The sequence below is a fragment of the Sinocyclocheilus anshuiensis genome, unplaced genomic scaffold, assembly GCF_001515605.1.
Source record: "Sinocyclocheilus anshuiensis isolate Anshui unplaced genomic scaffold, SAMN03320099.WGS_v1.1 scaffold930, whole genome shotgun sequence".
NCBI classification, from domain to species: domain Eukaryota; kingdom Metazoa; phylum Chordata; class Actinopteri; order Cypriniformes; family Cyprinidae; genus Sinocyclocheilus; species Sinocyclocheilus anshuiensis.
The window spans coordinates 1,457,724-1,481,931 of NW_015539900.1; the positions used below are offsets into that span (position 1 = coordinate 1,457,724).

The following is a 24,208-nucleotide window of genomic DNA, read 5'->3' on the forward strand; positions in this document are numbered from 1 at the left end:
ATTGGACATTAATTGGACAAAACACAGTTCTATTCAGATATCTCTATGTTGCCAATCAATGATTTGTTATCTTTACTATCTGAATAAGCAGCTTCTCCGTTATTATACATGGGATTTTCAAATGTAGGCAATAACCGTCTTTTTGAATTTCTGTAGTACATGAAAGCTAGAGCTCCCAATATGCCAATCACTGCAATACTCAAGAACACAGCCAAACCCGTATTGACCTTGTTATTATTATTATTTTAAGATAATAACCGACTGACCATCTCTTACATATATACAAGTAATTGGACATTAATTGGACAAAACACAGTTCTATTCAGATATCTCTATGTTGCCAATCAATGATTTGTTATCTTTACTATCTGAATAAGCAGCTTCTCCGTTATTATACATGGGATTTTCAAATGTAGGCAATAACCGTCTTTTTGAATTTCTGTAGTACATGAAAGCTAGAGCTCCCAATATGCCAATCACTGCAATACTCAAGAACACAGCCAAACCCGTATTGACCTTGTGAGGTTCAGGACCTGTGAAGAAATAAGAGATAAAAGTATTAAGAGAAACTATCAAGTGTGTGAAACTGTGATATACACATTACATCAAAATGCAGTTTTATTATATTACATATGCACGTTTAGTAATCAGTCCATTTTAAAGTAGAGAGGTTGCTTTTTCTTGACATTAAATTAGATTTTTGAATATTTCTTGACAAGAAAAAGTGTAAGTAAAGTCATTAAAAATAAGTCATAATATTACCTTCTTGTGTGTCCTTAATGGTAGGACTTATTACTGCAGAAGAAAAAAAAACAGAATTGAAAAAATCAGGTCTTTTTTAAACAAGGAATGTTATAACATCTGTCTATAAAATGTTATAGACAAATAAATTGATCATGTAATTTTGGTGTTTTATTTCCCCTTTACTTTAAACATTAATATTAAGCATATCTATCGATCAGGTCCAAAATTATTTTTGGTGTTATTTGTCACAAGTTTTACTCCAGTAGTAGGCCGAGGAGTATCCAGAGTAGATTTTTTTTTTGTCTACCCTAAAATATATTTTTGAATATAGGGTAAATTCTCACAATATGTGGCCCTTCTGTTATTTGACAAGAATATATTTTCATGAAATATAAATGTCTAAAGTAAAAATGACATCTTCCACAACATACTTGTATTTAAAATATATCATAGGGTATTTAATGGCTTTTCAGGAAGATTTAAACAGCAAAATACTGAAACAAACTGTGGTCACCTATGAGTCACTGCACAAATAATTTACTGCATAGTCATTTTAATTTGGATGACTGAGTTCACAAGACAGATTTGAATTAGGTGTTTGAAACCAGCATAGATAAGCACTGCTAGAGAAAAGATGTAATCGTGCTTTTGGGACATTTTACTCAAAACATTAGTTAAGACACAATCCTCTGTTTCCCTGACAACTACTAGTTCCGCTTTCCCCTATGTTACAAAATGTCACTAAAAATGCTATTTTGAAATTTCACAATACGTACCTTTGGCAGTTTTGCAGATAAATGATAAGATTGAGTAATCACAATGCTGTTTTTTCCATTTTTTAGTTTTGGTAGAGATTAATGCGCAGTCAGTATTCCAAGAATGGTCTTGATAGTCATCTTCATAATCGTTCACATCTGCCCAGTTAGAGTAATCTACCACGGCATTGTCTGACCATAACCAGTGACCTGTGTAGTTAGATAACCCAGGGTGAGTTCATATATAACCAACTCTTTTAGGCTCATGAGTTCATTCACTATTAATGTGAAAACTCGGGGCCACCGGAAAAGTGTATATTTGGTGTATTACCTTTCTGGGTTTGGAAAAGTCCAATCCAAAAGTCTTTGTAACTTTCAAGGAGCATGATGTTGTTCTCTATAAACTTCTGTTCCCCTTCATCCTTAATGCTGACAAGAGATGCTCCTGAAAACCGAAAAACCAAAAAACGTTTGTTCTTTGCACCTGTCATGTAATTGAGTAAACAGCTTTTTAAATCAATTTATATCCTTACCCCATGTCATACAGAGTCTAACTGCTCTGCTCCATGATTGCATGTCCGTCACAAAAGCATAGCAGCTGTCTTTGAAAGGTATCCACCTCACTGGACTGTCATCATCTTCATGTGGGCAGTGCCCAGGGTGCTGTGCTGGAACGGTTGGGGGAATGTCTGTGGAGAATGTCGCATGGAAATAGTGTTTACCAAGCTGATTCAAGAAGTATTATCCATTCAGTGTGGAATATGATTGGATGTGTGTCATTTCAAAAACTGAGTATTGAGGCTTTTAGCTATTTGTATCACAACGCTTGTGTGTGTGTTTCCATGTATAAGACAGACTGCATTTTTACTGACTCTTTCTTCAGATTACATTGAAATGCCAGTAGGTGGCGAAAAGTGTCATTATAAATAAGATATGTTATCATTGATTCAGCCAATCCATTCAAAAACACTTTCTGGGTAACAGATTCATTCACTCAACCAATTTGTTTCACTTCTGTCTGCGTGACCAACGGTACGACTATTAACACTACACTCTAAAAAATGCTGGGTTAAATACAACCCAGTGCTGGGTAAAATAGGGACAAACCCAGCAATTGGGCTGTTTTGACCCAGCGGTTGGGTTAAATGTTTAACCCAACCTTCTGGGTAGTAACCCAACCGTGGGGTCAAAACAACCCAATTGCTGGGTTTGCCCCTATTTTACCCAGCACTGGGTTGTATTTAACCCAGCATTTTTTAGAGTGTATTAACTCTGAATGACTGTTTGAAAACAATTAAAGGGATCATGAACTGCCTCTGTTTTTTTATTTAGTACTGTTCTCCGAGATCCACTTTAATGTTATCACTTATTTTTACATCAAAAACATCATAATTTAGAAGTAATAGGATATTTTCTGTCCTGTTTTTAACCCCCTCATCAGAACGCTATTTGAATAGACGTGGCTGATTATAGACTCAGAAGTAAACGCCCACTGCTATGATTAGCTAACAGTTGTGTATGTTTGACAGCCTTTGTCCTTCACAGATGGACGCTGCAGTGATTTAGGTTAAAAAAAACGCATAAATACTCACATCAAACAATCTGTTTAACAGATAAAGCAATAGTGACCATGTAATAAAAACAGTTACTAACACTTGTGTTGCAACATTACTGTTGAATCCAATATAGTCAGGAACAGCATCGTCTTTCAGTTTCAATTTTTTTTTGTGAAAATCCTACGTCGAATTGTGCCTTGTTTGTAAACGAATCCGCAGTAAAAAGAAGTGAACAATGGACCAAGTTCTTGACGCGGTTTGGAACTTCATTAAAAATAAAGTTCATCCACTCTTTCCTAATGTTATACTCACATCAAACAATCTGTTTAACAGATAAAGCAATAGTGACCATGTAATAAAAACAGTTACTAACACTTGTGTTGCAACATTACTGTTGAATCCAATATAGTCAGGAACAGCATCGTCTTTCAGTTTCAATTTTTTTTTGTGAAAATCCTACGTCGAATTGTGCCTTGTTTGTAAACGAATCCGCAGTAAAAAGAAGTGAACAATGGACCAAGTTCTTGACGCGGTTTGGAACTTCATTAAAAATAAAGTTCATCCACTTATTCCTAACGTTGGGATCAGAAGGAAGGCAATGCAAAGACTGTTTTTCCACAGCTTGGCATTGCACAGCATCTTGTTGCCTTTGGAGCCGTCTTTACATGGGCCAATCGGTGGTCAGGGCTAAACAGGCAGCGATGTAGAAGCAGGCATTGATCTTTTTCTGCAAAGGTTGTGTTTAGCCACACTATTACGTAATTAAGTGGCACATTCCACAAGCTGTCATTTTGGCATACTGGCTTCAAAATAAGCTGTTTTTAGACTAACGAGAAAGTTCTGAAACTTACAGGGTGTTTTTATAGTACAATGACCTCTTATATGTCAAAAGATCAAGGGAATTTTGGCTTCTCATTTAAAGACACCTTTAAATACTATTTGACTTCCTTTATTCATGACAAGTGGCGGGTGACATATACAGAAACCCTTGTGTACAGGATTTAATGGATAATAAGCTTTCTAATGCATTCTAAAAGTCTAAATAATTTGATAATAATGTATCCATAATTATTTGCTGTATTTCACACACACACACACACACACACACACACTTGTATCTCAGGTGTTGTTTTCTCACAGACACTGTAGTAGGTTTGATTGCAGAAAGTTGTTTTCCATTCTCCATCCATGTCCATGTATGCACAAGGGCGGTTGGGCCGTGGTTCAGAAGGTGCCCATTTCTCCATATTCATGGGCCAGTTATTTGCCCATAGAAAATATCCATGTGTCTGTTGGATCCAAATATACAATTTGTAGATTATGAGTCATCATCAACATATCACACACAGAAGAGTAGAATATACAGAGTTCATTTTTAAAAGACTAATTTAGAAAAACACACTCCGTTACATTTATATTTTCCAGATGATGCTCAAAGTAAAACGCCATTTTGTCATTAAATGTGATTAATCATTCACGTTTCATTGTATGGCAATGAGCAGCCTGTATATTCTGTCAAACATCTGCTCTTGTGTTCCACAGCACAAAGAAACTCATAAGGATGACATTCCCATTTAGGCTGAATATTCCTATTAATTGCAATGCCATAATTTTCCCTTTCTCACTCTGGTGCATTACCTGTGCACTGCTGAGACCAATCCACATGGGCTGTTTGGACCTATAGACCTGCAACTCAAGGTAAGCCTGTGTTATCAAATCCCGAATGCTGGCCAAATGAGCCCCTTCTGCCTCACAGCGACGGTTTGCCTCACTCCACGTTAGATTCTCTTGAATCACTTTGAAAGATGAATTTCCGAGATTGACAAAGGTTTTAGGAACTTCAGTAGGCACTGGGGCAATACCAGGATCTGAACATGTAAAAAATGACACAATGGAAGCAAAATATGAAGAACAGTACAAGCCTGCAAGATCTCTACAATCTCTCTGCAAGTCCACAGTGTTCAGTTAAACTCACCAACATCACGACTGCAGATAAAACCGTGAGTTGAATTACAGTCAGTTGCCACCCACTTGCCAAAGACAGAGCTTGACGTTTTGTCCATAAAAACACATTCCTGGTTGAAAAACAAACACTCTATTGAAGCCACTACTTTTATCGCTAAAAATAATAATATCCAGTTATAATCTCAGTTTGTCTCAGTACCTGTTCATCCGAAGAGTGATATTTTGTCCAATAGTATGAATGCCACTGTGAGTGGGGAAAAAAATTGAAATAAATATCTATAAAACAGTCCATAGTTATACTAAAACATCTTCAGGTTAAGTGTGGATTTTAAGCAGGTTTACATACATAGGTTTGAGGTTCTCCTTTGGCCCACTCGGTGAATGTAACTTTACTCCCATCTGTCCACTTGAACCTCCCGCTTGCCAAATTACTGAATCCAATCCAAAAGTCTGTGGTTTTATCTCTAATCAATGTGCTTAAAAAGGCTGCAGCAAATAAAAATGCAGTGTATGATAATGATCAAGTCAAAGTGTACAGTAAACAAAATAAATAAATCTTTCTAATCAAGATACAGCAGTTCTATATTTTAGAAAAAGGTCCCATTTTAATCTATGCAAAAGATAATAATGCTTTTCAGAGCACATTTATATTTTTTAACATAATTTTGAGTAGCATTGAAATCGCTTGTCTAATTCATTCATTAACAAAGCTTTTACCTTGTTGTTTTCTACTCATAATTGATGCCAGATCTCCACCAAGTTCTCTGCAGTATTCTCTCGCTTCAGTCCATGTTTTCATGTCTTCTTTCATGTTGTAGCACTATAGTGTGTTATATAAATGACCATTATTTATTTGATAAAAATGAATTACAGATGCAGATCATGACACAATTTCACAAATGTTGCATTGGAAAATCTATTACAGCAGTGCAAAAACCTTTTTTTTTTGTAATAAGCACAGCTTTATTCTGTGTGAGATCTGATTTTGCTGTGAAACATTTTAATTTCATTGAGCAGAACTGTTTAAATATACTGACAAAAGCTACAGAAACACTGCAAAAATGTCTAAATGTAAAACTTCAAAGGTATCATTTTTATTATCACACATTATTATTATTATTATTATATTTTTTATCATTTTAAAATATGTTTAATTACTTTTCCTTTGAAGCTTTTCCACTCAGGAGCACAGCCTCCTTTTGGCTCTTGTGAAGGGGCCACCGTGGCATTCACTGAAGGTGACTGACTTCGCTTACAAACAAAATTATCTTCATCACCACAGTTAATAGTTTCCCAGAGTCCTGTAACAGTCAAAATACGTTTTGTTTAATGTAATTTATCAAATGTATCAACAGTGATTTGATCATACATCATAACCATTCTGCACCAAATTTATCAGTGGTCAATAACACATTCCACTAATTATAGATAAGAAGATATGCTGTACCTTGAGATGTGGTCATCTTCACACATCTTTCCTCACTGTTTTTAAAAGCAGGCTGATTTGTTTCCCAAGCTTGAAACACTACAGGGGACCCATCTATCCACCTTATAGATTAAAAACATTTATTTGCTTATTTGTTATTTTGCAAGGGAACATAGAGTGCTGCTTGCATTATTTAAACCTACTGGTAAGTCCCATCCAGATCAACTGTCAAACCAATGATAAAATCATTGTGCGAATTTTTAGCCTGCAACACAGAAAAAAAAAGCCCAACACTAAAGTCAGTCAGTAAATTACATAGAAAACATTTTAAAATTAACAAATGATACAAAGATACATGTTGTGTTATACATGCACCACAAATATGCTGCTAGAAAATGTAACTCAGCCCTCATACCTGATGCCAAAGGAACACCCGCTCGTTCTCATCATTGATAACCACAAGATCGCCATGTGATTTCTTACAGAATGTCCGAGCGTCGTGCATAGAAAGTGCCGAGTACTGAGACGCATAGTACTGGCTACCTTTGAATTGAATCCAGCCATCCTCTGTTTCATTATAAACTGAAATAAAAAGAAATAAATGTTTGGAATTTGAGTTCCTCATTTACCCCATCAGTGTGACAAAAACAAACAAAAACGTTTGTGCAAGTTTAAGACTTACCTGAATCTGTAATATTTACTTCCTTTGGTATCTTTCCTAAAGACAAAGCATAGCAGTTAGCTGTCATGTATTTAATAAAAAAATTAAAAATAGAATTTTCCGTGACACTTTAGTAGCCTATATTGACCAATTCTCACTATTAACTAGTTGCATATTAGCATGCCTATTAATAACATATTAGCTGTTTATTAGTAGGCTACTTAAAACGTCTCAGGTTACATATGTAACCATGGTTCCCTGAGTAGGGAACGAGACACTGCGTCCTCTAGGGGTCGCTATGGGGAACGCCTCGTCGTGACCCCGTAGTTAATGGATATTTGTTAATAGCGAGAATTGGACCTTAAAATAAAGTGTGACCAAATTTTCTTTTCAATTGAGTGATGATAGAATTAGACGTTTGCCAGATTGACATGTTGTACCTTTTCGGATCTGACAGTACCAGTTCTTGCTGTCTTGACAGTTAATGTCATTCCATGCTCCATCACGGTCCCAAATTGAAATTCTCATTTCAACACAATTTTCAATGTTGTTCAAATTGTTTGGTTCATCACTAGTCCAGCTTTGATAGGATGACTGAAAGAGAGTAGATTTTGAAAAACCAAAATGACATTAAATGTGAATTCTATTTAGCATTTTTTGTCTTTTAACAAATTCTTTGTGAACTCACCGAAGAACCATCACTCCAAACAAAACCCGCAGAGGGATCGTACATTCTGTAACCAATCCATGCTGGATCCACTCTAAAAGTAAAACCACATAGTTTATTTATTTATTTATCATTCATTTATGAATTAATCGTTTTCAGTCACGTAACTTTTCTTCTCATTCACCTTGGAATACAAAAACACAAGAAAAACACTGTAGGGATTTCTAGTACATGAACGGACACTGCTATGCTCCTATCAGCCATCAGGAGGTTTGCTAATCATCCCAGCACATGACTCCAATCCTTACAAATTTAAGTAGTCAAGTTATCTACAACACTAAGACAAATATAATATTCATTGACATATATGCAAGTGTATGAAGATTTAATTATGGGTAATTATTGTGAATTATGACCGCTGATGGTCAGTGTCACCTGACTGAAATACATGTCTGCTATTGATCATGTTAAACAAGATTTTCCATTAGCTGGACATTCATCAGCTATCATTATGCAAAAGGAATGATAGATATTACCCTCCTTGTTTCCAAGGAATATCAGCCTCATGATGGATACTCGGGAGATCACCGCCAAGCTCTCGGCAGAAGTCAAGAGCTTCATCCCAAGTCTTCATTTGGCTCATAGGTACATTAAAATGCTGCCAGAAAGAGAAATCAGTCTTTCTGATTTTATAACATGCTAGGAAATGTTTATGCTAGTCTCTTATTTTGTTTAAATATAACATTTAGCCAAAATTCAACATGAAAATAACTTAAAAAGCCTGTTTTACCTTGACACAGAAGTCTCTAGACAAAAGTGGCGTCCAGTCTTCGGGACAGGCCAAAGCAGGTGTGGTTGGTGGGGCTGGAGTTGTAACTAGTCCATCGGCTCTCTGCTTGCAGATGTATTTTTCCTTATTTGAGCAGCTGAGCACATCCCAAAGCCCAGCAACAAGTCCAGTCATCATGGCAACACAGCCTTGTTTTCTTCCTAATTTTTTAAAGACAAAAAAAGAGATTTTCTAAAATGTAATACTGTAATTATGAGCAATCAGAAACATAATAATTTCATTGACATTGAGTACAGTACCTGGCATCCCAGCGTTAAAAAGAGTATATGAGACTTCCTTAGTGTTGGTCCATTCAAAAGTGTGCAGATCCCTCTGATTTGACAATCCAATCCAGAAGTACTTCTCTGGTCGAGCTCCAACTAGACTAACAAGGAATGCATTTTCTACTCTAATGGGGAAAAACAGATGAAGTCTTTTGAAAAGGAAGAAAATAACACTGAAAGCTGTTCATAGCTTTTAAATATTAAATATTTTACACATACATTTTGAAAAGTTTTTTTCAATTGCTTCAAGATTTTAGTCAATGTATTAAGAAGTCATTGTCAGATGTAGAAAGGACAGAAAGCATGTAACTGAAGAAATGATCTGACCTGGATGAAATATCAACCAGTTGAGAATCAGCTTTTGCACACATCTGTTTTGCTTCTTCAAAGGTCTTAGTCTCGGATCCTGCCATGTAGCAGTAGTACCCATACCTGGTCCAACCCTTCTCAAAAAATAAGACAGCTGTCAGTGTATACATTTCACCACCTGATGACCAAGAACATAACTAGAAGACATAATTCTACAATTTTAGGCCATTTTCTAATCATACAATACATACTGTTTTGCATCCCGGGCTTGTGACAGCTGTGTCATTATTCGAGGCTTTAGAGCTGGCCTTCTTCTTACAGATGAATCCATTCTTATTTTCACAAATATCATCTGCCCACTTTCCCTCCTAAATTAGAAACATTACGCAAATGCTCAGTTCAGAAACCCATAATGCTATGAGAAAAACTATGCAACTAGAATTTAAGATGACTTCTCAAATAATGTGCAAAATCTTAGTAAATGCTTTTTACTTCTTACTTATGAAGTTCTTACCTCTCCTCTCATTAACACGCAGTCCTCTGCATAGACAGCACTGTGGCTCGGCTCCCTCACTTCCCAAGAGGCAAATGGGATGCTAGACTGGTCACTCCACTCAAACAGCATCTGCGTTTTACGGTCATTGAAACCAATCCACAGCTCGTCTGTTTTCACTGAGAATAGAGATGTAGATGATCGACCAGCAACCTCATATAGGGGTGACTTCTATACCTTTTTTTTTTTTACAACAACACTGTTAAAAATGTATTTTAATTATCAAAACGTACAGTATCCAAGCTGTGTGATGACAAAGCTTTGCTCTTCTTTGCTGAGAATACTCAGCAGGTCTCCTCCTTCCCGCAGACAGGAGTCTCGCGCCTCCAACCATGTTTGCTTATTGCGATGAAGGAGATAGCAGTTGCCTGAATATGGAATCCAGGGGCTATGGCAAAAACCAGTGTCCACCACTGTCCAAAAGACAAAGATAACACATTACCAACACCATATACAGTACAGTATGGTAGAGGATCCCAACATTTTGGATACCATAGAAATTTCACAATTCTTGTCACCAGTGTCAATATCACAAAAAATAAAAAATACTAGCCTAAATTTAAAAAATAAGTAAACTGTGAAACAGCGATTAAAAAAGAACAAGAAACTAATTACAAGCAATATGACAAAAAAAAAAACTGCAGTAGAACAAATAAGATGTATTAAAACAACAAACGTTTACATTAAATATATATTTCTTCTTATTAAAGTTACATAAGTGATTTAGTTAGGGTGACCATACGTCCTCTTTTTCCCGGAAATGTCCTCTTTTTGGACCTTAAAAAACGCGTCCGGCAGGGATTTCTAAATCGCCAAAAATGTCCGGGATTCGGCTTTTGCTTTCTACAGTCGCCATTCACAGGGTGCATATTTGTATTGGAGCCCTGAAGAAGAATGTGTCCAGTCCCGCCCACTCCTGCAAGCATTCTAATATTGCATATAATTTTCCTGCATCAGGGGGACGCTATCCATATGCGGAGAATGTAATCTCTTTTGAATGAGCGCTCGCTGTTCACTTTCACTTTCAATTTCGCGATCACGCGCACTCTGTGTAAAGGAAGATCAGATATTTGTCAATGAACTCAGGATCTCTTGAGCAGCAAATCCTCCAGCATGGTCTGTCAGCCATCTCTCCTCTCTCCTGCAGCTCGTGTTGGATGCAGGGTTATCAAGTCTGCATTTTTTTTTCTCGATGGAATTGGGCTACTTTTAAACTGTTGCCATGGCTTGATTTTTCTCCGTGGGTTAAAGGTTTGAAATGTTGCATAAATTACATTTGACTGAAATGCTTGTATTGAAACATTTTGCATTCTACCTATGATAAAACTGTGCTAGATGTTAAGTTCTATGAAGGATGGCCACTGGTAGGAAGCTTTTTAGCTGTGTTTATAATAAATATGCATAACAGTGACGGTAAAATATGTATATTAGGTATGGAAATGACATATGTTGAGTTTTGATATTTGAGATTGCGCTACTTTGGGCGCTTTCGGCATTACTTTAACCACCAACCAACCAAACCCCAGCCACCCGCCCCGCCCACACCCACTGTCCTCTTTTTGGAAAACTAAAATATGGTCACCCTAATTTAGTTAAGAGCAGTGAGAGATTTTCTCTCTTTTGTTGTTTGATTAAAATGAATGACAGACAGCGAGAATAGACTACTGTCACTTTAAGAGCTGTCCAGATCCAATATACTGTTACACATGTTTTCTTTCCCAGCTGTGAAAGCTGCTTTCACTTAAGACCTAAATTACTGTTTACGAAGATACTTGCAAAGACGGGCATTTTGACACATACTTTGTGTGTATTTAACCGTTCAAAATCTACAAATCGGCAAAACTAACTCAGTTCAATACTCCCGTGATCTATGAGCACCGTCTTCACATGCGCGCACCTCTCTGACAGTGTGTGCATATAGCAAAATGAGTTCTCTTTCACTGCTGATTGCGTTTCAACGGCTTAAAATCACTTGTTTTAAACCGCAATGCTTAAAAACATGTGCAAACAATAAATTTTAGTAACCATGTAGCACAGCAACGTCACGTGAGCGTGTAATCAAAACAGTCCAAAATCTCTACCGGTTGACAAATTTTTACCGGTTAATCGTGTCTACCGGTATATCGCCGACCCTAATAGCCCATATTGAAGTAGGTTAATAACACACTGACATGCAGTTCAATAAGTGAGTCACATGTATGAGAACCACTCTGAGGGATTTGGTGAAAAGATCTGACTCAAAAGAGTCATTTGTTTGTTAATTGCACTACACAGATCATGCTATTTGTTTTTCTTTTTTCTTCTTCTTCTTCTTTCCTGACACTGCTTAACTCACTAATTCCAGTCCCACAATTTGAGAACCACTGCTATATGAAACAAAGAGTGACTGGGAAGCCTACCTGGTGGAAAAGTTGGAACAGAATGGCCTCTTTGGCAGACATATCCATGTTTTTCAGAACAAGGTTCATTTGACCATTCAGAACCAAAAGCATTTTTCAGGACACCACAAGTGTAGCCTGGTTGTGTGGTTGGGTATCCTTCAACAAAGAAAGAAATGATAATTTCAGTCAAGTGATACACTCAGTTAGCTAGTCAATGCTTATTTTGTTTGTTCATTTAGTTATTCAGTACAGGCCAAAAACATCTAGGATATGGTTACTAAAGGCATAGTGAAGGTCTCTCACGTCATGCTACATTTACATTAATGTACACATTCCTTTGTATCTGTTTGTTTGTTCACTGGGAATCAAACTAGTGTTGTTGGTATTATACTCTTCTAATTGAGCTACATGAATTTAATGAATCATTTGACTGAAAGACGGTCTTACCACTGAGCCATTTCAGATAGCGTAACGGCTGTCCATTGCTCCATTGCCATCCACTGGTTACATCTAATTTATTGAGTCCTGTCCATAGTGTATTTTGAGTCGTCTGGACAATTCCTAGACAAGGCAGTTTTCTTAATGTTTTATTCTTTGGATATTTCTAGACATTCATCAATATTACATTAGTGCATGTAATGATGAACAGTTCCATTCAGAGAATCTTTTGATGGGACTGTACCTGCTACAAAGGTGTGTTCGTGAGGTTCAGAGACACTCAGCAGCTCCGCACCTTGCTGCTGGCAGCTCTTTCTAGCCTGGTACCATGTCAGGGCCGACCCACTATTCACTTGGTAATAGACGTTTGTCAGAGGATGTTTGGCCCAGAAAGCATCTGCAAATCATCACTACCCATCAATATGTGCAAGCCAATGTTTCATTGTTAGAATATATATGATTTATTAGTTTAGTCTTCAGTGATGGACAAGTAACAATTGTAGTCTCAAAGATTTAATATTGATCATGCAGGTAACAATTCAAATTTAAAGTGAATAGGAAATAAACCTACTGTCAGGTGTTGGGCAGTAGCCCCACAGCTGATTAACACTGTAGTCTGTCTCAACGGAACACCATAGACGTTGATTTTGCGTATCAACCTTGGTACAATCTGCATACCATTTTTTCTCATAAAGAAAAGGAAATTGGCATGGGCGCCCAAAAGCATTCCCACCAATGGTGTACAATTCTGTAAAATAAAATGTAAGAATTTGTAGATAAGTTATCTGAACCATCATTTGTAGTGCTGGTGAAATGATCAGATTATGCACAAAAACATTACATTTCCAATAAAATGTAAAAATATATATATATATTAGTTAAATATTAAATAGCACAGGTTGATTAGACAATCTGCAAAATGGAATTGAATTGATTAATGTTGGAAATCTCTTTGCACTCAAAAATGGATATAATAAATCAGTTGCATTGGTATCAAGGGTAGTAATATTATATACCAACAAACCAGTTCCTGATGAAACTAGACAGTGGGTCCCATTGTGACAAAGGTATTTGAGTTACCCAATCACTCATATATAGTGTTACCTTGGATTATGGCAAATATTAGGAAATATTCAAATATGGATGCAGTGATTGACCAATCAGAATAAACTATTACATGTACATGGACATGTACAGCTACGTAATGTGCTCAGGTTTCAATGGTACTTGGGAATGTTTTGATTTTCTTTTAAAGCCCGTAAAACAGAACTGATGACACACAGTAATTTATTTTTAATCATTTAGTGTTAATCTTTTTTTGTGATTGCATCCAGGGGCCAGTTACACATAAACATAACCACTATGTTCAGACTTCCCAAGCCAAGGAATAATCGGTCTTACTATTCAGATTCAAATCTATGTTTTTATGCAACTGACTTGGGAAAAAAAAATAGTTATGACCAGTCTTAAAGAAAAAAACAGATGACTAACTTGCAAGACTAGTCTAAGCTGTTTACGCAATGACCACTGAACTGCTGGAAAACTTGTGAAAGACAAACAAGCTCTGCCGTCTCCTTAAAGGGAGAAGCAACCTGAGTCTTCACAAACAGTTTAGATTTATATTTGTTTACAAGTCGTAATAATGGGCATTTGAATAAAATGAATGAGCATAATACTAGTTAGGGGAAACATATACTAGAGACTTACTAATGAGGACAAAAAAGGTTGGGAATGAATGTTTTATTTCACCATTATTCAGTGAAATAACTGTTGTATTTTACTCCCCGATTAAATAACACACATTTGCATAGAAAATAAAAAATTTCAATAGACACATTAAGACACATACCTTCATAAGGCTTAGAGCAAATGCCGTATAGTGTTCCATGAATTGTCCATTTGCTCTTCGCTCCAGTGTCTTTAGAGATCACTGGCACACCATTATCATTTACAGCCAGGTACAGAGACTCATTCTTTAGGCCAAGCAATGCATCACTGTGGCATTCCCAATTCTGCAGAACACTGTCATCTTCACAAATCAGCCACTGCAGTTTTTTGCCCACTGTTTTACTTCCTACTCCAAGGCATTTCTTTGTGAAAGTGTTCAAAATTCGATTCTTTGAAGTCCAGCGAAACTGTAGTGGGTTACTGTATGGGTCACAGGTGGCAAGCCGTTCCAGGGAGCTGGTCATGCATTTGTTATAATCCACATTATATATTAGAAAGTTTCCTGCTGCACAAAAATTTAATGAGATGCATGATTAATATTGCCATTTATTTTTCAGTTTGATTAAAGTAAAAAGACATACCTGACTGTGCAAAGCAGTTTTCTAGATGTAATACGAGAAAAATCACTACTGTTATTATTTTCATCTTGATCCAAAATGTATTTTGTGCTGCTGCTAGATTCATTCCAGTGTCATCCTCTGTCTTTGGCTGAGATTCTGCAGTCTCACATTTGCTCATGCGGACCTGCCCATTAAACTTGTCCGATTGTCCCAATCAGAATCACATCCTGTCACATGTCTCTTTCTTCAAAACTGTTGAAACACTAACGTCACAAAGCTTCTTTGAAAGGAGTCTTCTTCTCAGTGATTGAAAATATGGTCTTAGTCAGCTTAATTTTGGTGTGAATAAGTGTTTTGGTTTGGTTATTTGAGGAATCACTGAGACATTCCCTCTTCCCAGCAATGGTTCTTCCCTGACAGCATACACCACAATAGCTGTACAAAAAAAACTGAATTACACTTCAAATTTATGATCTGAATGCAATTTCCTGTTATGCCTTGTACTCATGTTCCTGGATATCCTGTGTAAAAATGAAAATATGTTAAGGTCATGCTTGCCCTGATACTGTTAAGATACTGTTACTGTCTGTGACCCCACGTTACTTTATAAATAATATTTATAAATATATAATTATATAAATATTTTATTCAATAATTATAAATCATTATAAATCATTTTTTACACATTTGTCTCCAATCACCCGGTGGAATTTCAGTTCATTTTGCATACATTTATACTTACCTCTTGTTATGACGTCACCATTATTCTGCCTCATGAGAACCAGTTGTCAGATGCCTACGAACACATCGCTGATTAACTGCAGGCCTACCGGAGAGCCACACACCCTCCTGAAATGGTGCCTCCCAAATCCCATGCTTTATAAACTGGCGGGGAAAAAAAAGTTTCCTCAACAGCCCCACATCTGCTATGTACACAGAAAGATACAGACACAAAGATATGAATTTATAGAAGAAAACACTTAAGCTATACTTTTGCATTTTATGGTAAAATATTAAATCACATGGTATTTTTAAAGGAATATGGAACAAAAACACCTGTTCCACAATACAAAAATAAAAAAAGAAGTTTCATATTTTCAAAATTTCGATTTTTTTTTTTTTGTCTTGTCTTCTGTCTACCTGCCCAATTTTGAATTTAAAAGACGTCTATTAGCCGTCTAAACACAGCCCAGACGTCTAGGCTAAATTTGGGCTGTCAGTTAAAATTTAATAGACGTCTAATCATAGCCCAAGAAGAGACTAGTCATCAATTAGGCCGCTATTAAACGACTACATATATATGTCTAATAGACGGTGAAAATGGGTCTAGGCTAAAACAAGGCTAAATTTGGGCTGTCAGTGAAAATCTAATAGACGTCTAATCATAGCCCAAGAATAGACTCTATCCAGCCGCTAAACACTTTCACTATAAACTCCACGAAAACGAAGACTCAGTTTCTTATGTTTAATCATGACAAGTGTTTAGCGGCTGGATATCTGGATTATTGGAAACATCCAGTGAGGCCAGGAACAGTGAAAAGACAACACAGTGAATTGGGAAAGATGGACGTTTAACAACTTCATCTAACAAAGAGAAGGACGATATCTGCTTGTAGGCCTGCATAGCAACCATGTCCTTAAAAGATTCTAAAGCATCATGGTAACACCATAGTTGCAAAGGAGGTGAAGATGCTCAGTCAACAAGTTCTCAATCTTCTACCTCATCTAGAAGTTCTACTGCCAGTTTAGCTGTTACAAAAGCTCGCGCAAGGGCAGAGGCAGTCAAAGCAAGAGCTGCACATGCAAAGAGAGAGATTGAGATTAAAGTGGAACAAGCTCGACTCCAAGCAACATTAGAAGCACTGCAGGAAGAGAAAGAGAAAGATGCAGCCATAGCAGAAGCAGAAATTCCAGCAGCAGCCTTCATAGAAGTGGACCATATATCAGCGTCAAAGTCCTCTAAAGAGATCAGCCTCCAACGTACCGCAGATTATTTAAGGCATCAAGCGAATGTTGTGGCTGCTGTTCCTACTTCCACACATCAGGGTACGTGTCTTCCTTCTCTCATGCCCCAAGCTTCTAGAGCATCTAGTAATGGCTCACAAAGCAGTTTTGAGAGTGTGTCAAACACCTATAACCTGGCCAAGTACCTTGCACGCAGTCAGCTGGTGACTTCTGGACTGAGCTCTTTCAATGATAAACCTATGAATTATTGGGCTTGAAGATCATCTTTTAAAAGTGCTATTGCAGACCTTGACCTCAGGCCAGAGGAAGAGTTAGATTTGCTGATCAAATATCTCGGAAGAGATTCATCGGAGCAGGTACAACGAATAAAAGCAGTTAATATTAGGCACCCACATGCAGGTCTACAAATGGCTTGGGAGAGATTAGAAGAAATGTATGGCTCTGCAGAAGCGATTGAAAGAGCTCTCTTCTTCAAATTGGAAAGTTTTCCTAGAATTAAAAATAAAGAGCCATATAGGCTGCGGGATCTTGGAGACCTGCTTGCAGAGCTAGAGGCAGCCAAGCTGGATGGCTATCTTCCTGGGTTGTCCTATCTTGATACCGCTCATGGAGTGAGCCCTATCATTTGGGAACCTTCCTTACAATATCCAAGAGAAATGGATATCTTCTGGCTCCAAGTATAAGAAAGAGCATTCTGTGGCATTTCCACCATTCTCTGTGTTTGCTAATTTCATTCGTTCAGAAGTTAAAGCAAGAACAGACCCTAGCTTCACCATTTTCTCTTCAGTAGTACAACAAAAGAGAGACAGACCGGATAGATACAGGAAAGCTTCTATAACTGTTCACAAAACTCAATTTGACACATCTGAGAGAAGAGATGCAACTGCCAGGACAAAATCTGTTTATCCTTTTCGATACTGTCTCATCCATAATAAGCCTCATCCTCTGAAAAAATGTAGAGGCCTCAGAGAGAAAAACCTTGAAGATCGCAAACAGTTTCTTAAGGAACATTCAGTATGCTTTAGGTGCTGCTCCTCAATAGATCATATGGTAAAAAACTGTAAAGCTGAAATTCAGTGTATTGAATGTGGCAGTGACCGTCATGTTTCAGCTCTACATCCTGGTCCAGCACCCTGGAAGAAAACTGCCTTTCCTATCTCAGAGGATGGCGGGGAGGAAAGTGACCCAACTACTCAGGAGGTAATGTCAAAATGTACCGAAGTTTGTGGAGCTGGAATGAGTTCTAGAGCATGTTCTAAGATTTGTTTGGTTAATGTGTATCCTGTGGGTAACAAAAAGAAATCTAAAAGAATGTATGCCATTTTGGATGAACAGAGCAACCGCTCACTAGCAAGAACAGAATTCTCTGATAAGTTTCAAATCAAAGGATCTTATTTTCCGTACTCACTCAAGACATGTGCTGGATTGAAAGAGACATCAGGAAGGAGAGCAAGTGGTTACATTGTGGAGTCACTGAATGATAATGTAAGCCTTCATCTTCCTACACTGTTAGAGTGCAACCAGATTCCTAACGTTCGTTCTGAAATTCCCACCCCAGATGCAGCATGCCATTTCAGTCATCTTAGGGATATTGCACTTGAAATACCAGCCCTTGACCCAGATGCTGACATCCTCCTCCTTCTTGGCAGGGACCTCATTAGGGTCCACAAGGTCCGCCAACAGATTAATGGACCACACAATGCTCCATTTGCTCAAAAGTTAGATCTTGGATGGGTTGTCATTGGAGATGTTTGTCTTGGAGGTGCTCATCAACCTTCTCATGTAGATGTTTTTAAGACCTCCATACTTGAAAGTGGACGCACCAAGACCATCTCGCATTGAATGACACAAATGCTTTAGCAACATGTGCAAATGAGAAGTTAGGGCAATCACTCTTCATTCGTACATCCAGAGATCATAAGCTTGCACTGTCAGTGGATGATGAAAGGTTTCTTCACTTAACGGACAAAGAGTTCTATCAAGATGAATCTAATGGCTGGGTGGCTCCTTTACCACTTCAAGTTCCTAGAAGAAGGCTCCCAAATAATAGGGTGTATGCTTACAACCGTCTTTTCTTCACTCCGTCGCACCTTGGACAAACGTCCCCAGATGAAAGCACATTTTTTTTAGTTTATGGAGAACATGTTTGCTAATGAACACGCAGGAATTGCTCCCCCACTTAAAAAGGACCAAGAGTGTTGGTATCTGCCTTTGTTTGGGGTTTATCATCCGAAGAAACCAAACAAGATCCATTTAGTCTTTGACTCTAGCGCACCTTCTGATGGAGTCTCTCTCAATGATGTCCTACTTAAGGGGCCAGATTTCAATAACAGCCTCCTGGGAGTGTTGTTGAGATTTCGTAAGGAGCCTGTGGCTATAACTGCCGACATTCAGTATATGTTCCACTGCTTTTTAGTCAGAAAGGATCACAGAGATTTCCTGCGCTTTTTGCGGTACCAAGACAATGACCCAGGTAAAGAAATAGTGGAATACAGAATACGTGTTCATGTGTTTGGCAATAGTCCTTCCCCCGCTGTTGCCATATATGGTTTGCACAGAGCAGCCAAATAGGAAGAAAAGAATTTCAGCAGTGAAGTGAGAGAGTTTGTTGAACATGACTTCTATGTTGATGATGCTCTGAAGTCCTTCCCTTCTGAAGCAGCAGCAATTCAAGTCCTCAAACAAACTCAAGATATGCTGGCAGTAGCAAATCTTAGGCTACATAAGATAATTTCTAATCGACCTGCAGTGATTGAGGCATTTCACCCGGAAGATCGTGCTGTTGACATCAGAGATGTTGACCTCTTCTTGGAAGATACTCCAGTCCAGCGTAGCCTAGGAGTGTCCAGGAACATAGCATCAGATACCTTTACCTTCCAAGCTGTTGATGACAAGAAACCATTTACCCGGCGAGGTGTACTGTCAACAGTAAACAGACTATATGATCCCTTTGGTTTCATTGCTCCTATTACCATCAAGGGCAGGCTGTTGCTTAGGGAACTCTCTGCACAGGCTGACGACTGGGATTCCCCATTACCAGATGACATAAAGTCAGAATGGATACGATGGAGGAACTCCTTACATAGTCTGCAAGACCTAAAGATACAGCGTACTTATTCATCTTTTCCTACTTCAGAGCTTCAGTCAAGGGAGCGGTGTATATTTTCAGATGCATCTGTGAAAGCTGTAGCAGCTGTAGCTTATCTACACACATCTCAAAAGGGTCAAACAGATCTTGGCTTTGTGTTTGGAAAGACAAAGTTGGCACCACAGCCAGATCTCACTGTTCCAAGATTGGAACTGTGTGCTGCAGTTCTCGCAGTTGAGATTGCAGACATGGTTGTTGAAGAAATAGGCTTGCAGTTCAACAGTATCCAGTTCTTCACTGACGGTAAGATTGTTCTTGGATATATTCACAATCAAACAAGACGATTTTATGTATATGTGAATAATAGAATCCAACGTATTCTTCAGTCATCTACTCCTAGTCAGTGGAATTATGTTCCATCAGATGTCAATCCTGCAGATCATGGATCTAGATCTGTAGCAGCTGATCTTCTCAATAGCACAACTTGGCTTACAGGGCCAGACTTCCTTTTGAACTCTCCAATCTTTCATCCCTTGTCTCAGGAAAGCTATGACCTTGTTGATTCTACATTGGATCCAGAGATTCGACCACAAGTGATTTCATGTCTAACAGCAATACCAAATCAGTTCGTGACTCCTGAACACTTTGAACGCTTTTCCAGCTTGAGCAAGCTAATTAGAGTGATTGCATGTTTAAGCCACATCTCACAGTCATTCTCCCATTCAGCTAAAGAACTAGGATGTAGTGGATGGCATCTTTGTAGTAAGAATCCCACAGGAGAGGACTTGGAAAAAGCCAAGATTGTTATCTTAAAGAGTGTTCAAAATGCAGTGTATGCCGAAGAGACAAATGATATAAAGGCAGAGTCCAATCTCTCACCTAAAAGCAGTATACGGAAACTTAATCCCATGCTCGATGATAAAGGTCTTTTGCGTATTGGAGGCCGTATTACTCGAGCACGTCACAGTCTTCAGTGGGTGTGCCCAGGATGGCCACCAGATGTCACTGTGTTCTGTGAGCACATGGCTTGTGTTGTGTTGTTTGTTGCCATGTGCTCTCTCCTGTCTATTGTCTTGCCCCGCCCATCTTGTTACCTCATTATTGTTTAAGTTGCTCCACCTGTGTCTCCCTCGCTAGCCTCCTCATTTGGTTTCCTATTTATTCTCCTGGTGTCTGTAATCCTGTGCTGATCCGTCGTTTTTCATTGTGTGTGTTATGTCTGCATGTAGTGCAGTTCCTAGCCTGCCTGTCTGTTTTTCCCCCTCGGGGTTGTTTTAGTTTGTTTTTGTTTCATTATATTATTAAAAGAAAGAAACATTCATCCTGTACTTGAGTCCTCGCTTCATCTCTCCACCGTCACAGAGCAGGTCTTAAGGAGGAAGAATGTAATCCTGTGATTATTCCTGGGAAACATCATGTAGCAACCTTGCTTGTTCGACATTTTCACCAAGAAGTCAAGCATCAAGGAAGACACTTTACTGAGGGGGTGAGCAGACAGGAGAGAGCACATGGCAACAAACAACACAACACAAGTCATGTGCTCACACGCTGAAGACTGTGACAGAACCCCTCCCCTAAGGAGCGGATTCCAGATGCTCTACCAAAAGAAATCCCGGAGGGAGGCGGAACGGAGGTGGACCAGGGGGAGGGATGGTGGGCCAGGCCCGTGTAGTGGAAGAGGGCCTGGAGATAGAGGTAAACCAGGGTGCCAGGGCGGGACCGGCAGGGCAGGAGGCCAGGGTGGGGCCGGCAGCTTGGCAGGCAGCAAGAGCGGAGCCTGCCTCAAGGAGGGAGCCGGCAGGGCATGGAGCTTGAGCTTGGCCGGAGGGACGTACCAGGGAGGCTCCGGCTTAACAGGAACCCAAGTAGGCCCCCAGGGCGGAGCCGGAGGGACGGACCAGGGAGGCTCCGGCTTAACAAGACCCCCAGCGGACCACCAGGGCGGCGCCGGAGGGGGCTTGGCAGGCAGGAAGGGTGGAGCCCGTATCAAGGCGGGAGCCGGCGGCAGGGCAAGGAGCTTGGGCGGCGCCGGCAGGGCAAGGCGCTTGGGCGGCGCCGGCAGGGCAAGGAGCTTGGGTGGCGCCGGCAGGGCACCAGGCTCTAGGGAGGCCTCCCGGCCTTGAAGGACGGAAGAAGCCTTCTTCCTCCTCCTCCTCCGTTTCCGAGAGGGTAGCACTGCAGCTTCGTCTGCCGCCTCCGGGGGCACCGCCGCCTCAGGGGAAACTGTGAGCGGGCACCGCCACCCCGGGGGAAACGTGAGCGGGCACTGCCACCTCGGGGGAACGTGCCAAGAACTCCACAAACCCCTCAAAGGATACATGAGCGGATCCTAACATGCTCCAGTTTGCCATTTCTCCGCTGAGTCCTCATGTTCGCTGATCCGTTCTGTCACGGTGCGTGTGGAGAGATGAAGCGAGGACTCAAGTGCAGGATGAATGGTTCTTTCTTTTAATAATAAAATGAAACAAAAACAAACTAAAACCATGTGCTCTCTCCTGTCCGCTCACCCCCTCAGTAAAATGTCTTCCTTGATGCTTGACTTCTTGGTGAAAATGTCGAACAAGCAAGGTTGCTACATGATGTTTCCCAGGAATAATCACAGGATTACATTCTTCCTCCTTAAGACCTGCTCTGTACCCGCTGAAGACTGTCACGGGGGTGCTTGGGAGAAAATGGTGGGTATAGCTCGTCGTATTCTCGATTGTATGCTGCTTGAAAGAAAGTCTTTGCATCTCACACATGAAGTTCTTGTAACCCTTATGGCTGAAGTGACCGCAATCATGAATGCACACCCTCTTGTGCCAGTATCTTCAGATCCTGAAGCTCCTTTAATACTTACCCCTGCTATTCTTCTGACCCAGAAAACTGGTTCAATTCCTCCTCCACCAGGCGAGTTTACACACAAAGATCTTTTCAAGGCTGAGTGGAAGAGAGTTCAAAATCTTGCAGAAATATTTTGGACAAGATGACGTCATGAGTATCTTTCCACTCTTCAGAATAGGCAGAAGTGGCAAGACAAGAAGCCTTGTCTCAAGGAAGGAGACATTGTATTGATGAAAGACAGCCAAGCAAAGCGAAATCAGTGGCCTATGGACATTGTTGTTAACACGTTACCTAGCAAAGATGGCCTTGTAAGGAAAGTGGAATTGAAACTCATCAGATAAGGTGTACAGAAAACCTTCCTACGTCCAATATCGGAAGTGGTTTTGCTTTACTCCCCCTAAGACATTTCAGTAAGCCAAAGATTAAAGTGGGGTATTATGAACCCCAGGCGGGAAGTGTGTTGGACTTAATATTTCGTTTATGACTTTTATTTTGATATTCATTTTGGGCTGTGAATTGAAATTCCACCTAGTCCACCCCTGACTTCCTGTTTAAAAGGAAGTAAGCCATATTAGTTTGGTGTTCACTGCAAGGTGCCCATGCGGTTCCTAACATCCAAGTCCATCTTGCCTTTCACAGCCTATTGAGATGTAATGTCTTTTCACTGTCTTCACTGGATGTTTCCAATAATCCAGCTATCCAGCCGCTAAACACTTGTCATGATTAAACCTAAGAAACTGAGTCTTCGTTTTCGTGGAGTTTATAGTGAAAGTGTTTAGCTGCTGGATAGCTGGATTATTGGAAACATCCAGTTCCAGGGAATCCAGGGAAATTCAATTCAAAATTAATATCAAAATAAAAGTCATAAACAAAATATTAAGTCAAACACAAATAGACAGCTAATGAATGCCTACATATATACATCTAATAGACAACAAAATGGCAATCCATCCAAACAAATTCAATATACAGCTTTTATTAAGAAAAACAACATTTTTAACAACTTGGACAACTTAAGACAATACAAAATGATAAAAATACAAAAGAATTAATGACAAAATACAATTTTATAAATACAATACACTTAAATATAAATATGATTTAAAAAATCAGGAATTTTTAACAACTTAAGATAATAAAAATATAAAAATTAAAAAATTAAATATTTTAAATAACTTAAGATATTTAAAAGAAAAAAAATCTAATACAAATCAAGAAATATGGATTCATCTTTGTCAAAGCTGTGTTTGTTCTGTTGTTTTAAAATCGATTGAGTTTGTAAACACACAAAGAAACACATACAAATGATAAAACTTTTACTCTATTAAATTTTGCAATTAATCCTCTGAACACATGCGTGCTGAACTGTGGGCCTAGTCACGGATCACTATCAACTATGATCTGCTCCCTTCACTAAAATGTCACGGTTCCTAAACATGATAACAAATAATATAGATAAATAATGAACACGTCAAA

General features: G+C 38.9%; 1 protein-coding gene across 2 annotated transcripts; it reads right to left on the bottom strand.

Annotated features, from left to right (window-relative positions):
* Window positions 1-231: 231 nt before the first annotated feature.
* Window positions 232-15,046, bottom strand: LOC107686053 (macrophage mannose receptor 1-like). 2 transcript variants are annotated; one of them, XM_016482885.1, is made up of 31 exons: window positions 14,878-15,046; window positions 14,418-14,801; window positions 13,140-13,316; window positions 12,813-12,965; window positions 12,578-12,691; window positions 12,149-12,286; window positions 9,983-10,162; window positions 9,711-9,868; window positions 9,448-9,564; window positions 9,215-9,330; window positions 8,864-9,012; window positions 8,565-8,764; window positions 8,311-8,432; window positions 7,796-7,868; window positions 7,548-7,701; window positions 7,129-7,164; window positions 6,862-7,028; window positions 6,650-6,711; window positions 6,468-6,568; window positions 6,179-6,321; window positions 5,738-5,840; window positions 5,367-5,506; window positions 5,220-5,264; window positions 5,031-5,130; window positions 4,694-4,923; window positions 4,183-4,344; window positions 2,033-2,192; window positions 1,831-1,944; window positions 1,521-1,709; window positions 763-795; window positions 232-533 (listed from the first exon to the last, which is right to left on the bottom strand). In XM_016482885.1, the coding sequence occupies exons 1-31, from the start codon at window positions 15,032-15,034 to the stop codon at window positions 319-321; spliced, it is 4,392 nt and encodes a 1,463-aa protein (XP_016338371.1). In that variant the 5' UTR covers window positions 15,035-15,046; the 3' UTR covers window positions 232-318. The 2 variants fall into 2 exon arrangements, with proteins under 2 accessions (XP_016338371.1, XP_016338370.1); XM_016482884.1 differs by having other exon boundaries at window positions 2,033-2,189; window positions 4,180-4,344.
* Between the last annotated feature and the right edge of the window lie 9,162 nt (window positions 15,047-24,208).

Coding starts and splice junctions, on each gene's coding strand:
- LOC107686053 (XM_016482885.1), bottom strand. CDS start 15,034: ATGAGCAAATGTGAGACTGCAGAATCTCAGCCAAAGACAGAGGATGAC. Junction 5,507..5,737: donor TATGAGTAGAAAACAACAAG/GTAAAAGCTTTG, acceptor TATTTGCTGCAG/CCTTTTTAAGCACATTGATT. Junction 2,193..4,182: donor ACAGTGTCTGTGAGAAAACA/ACACCTGAGATA, acceptor GCGACATTCTCC/ACAGACATTCCCCCAACCGT.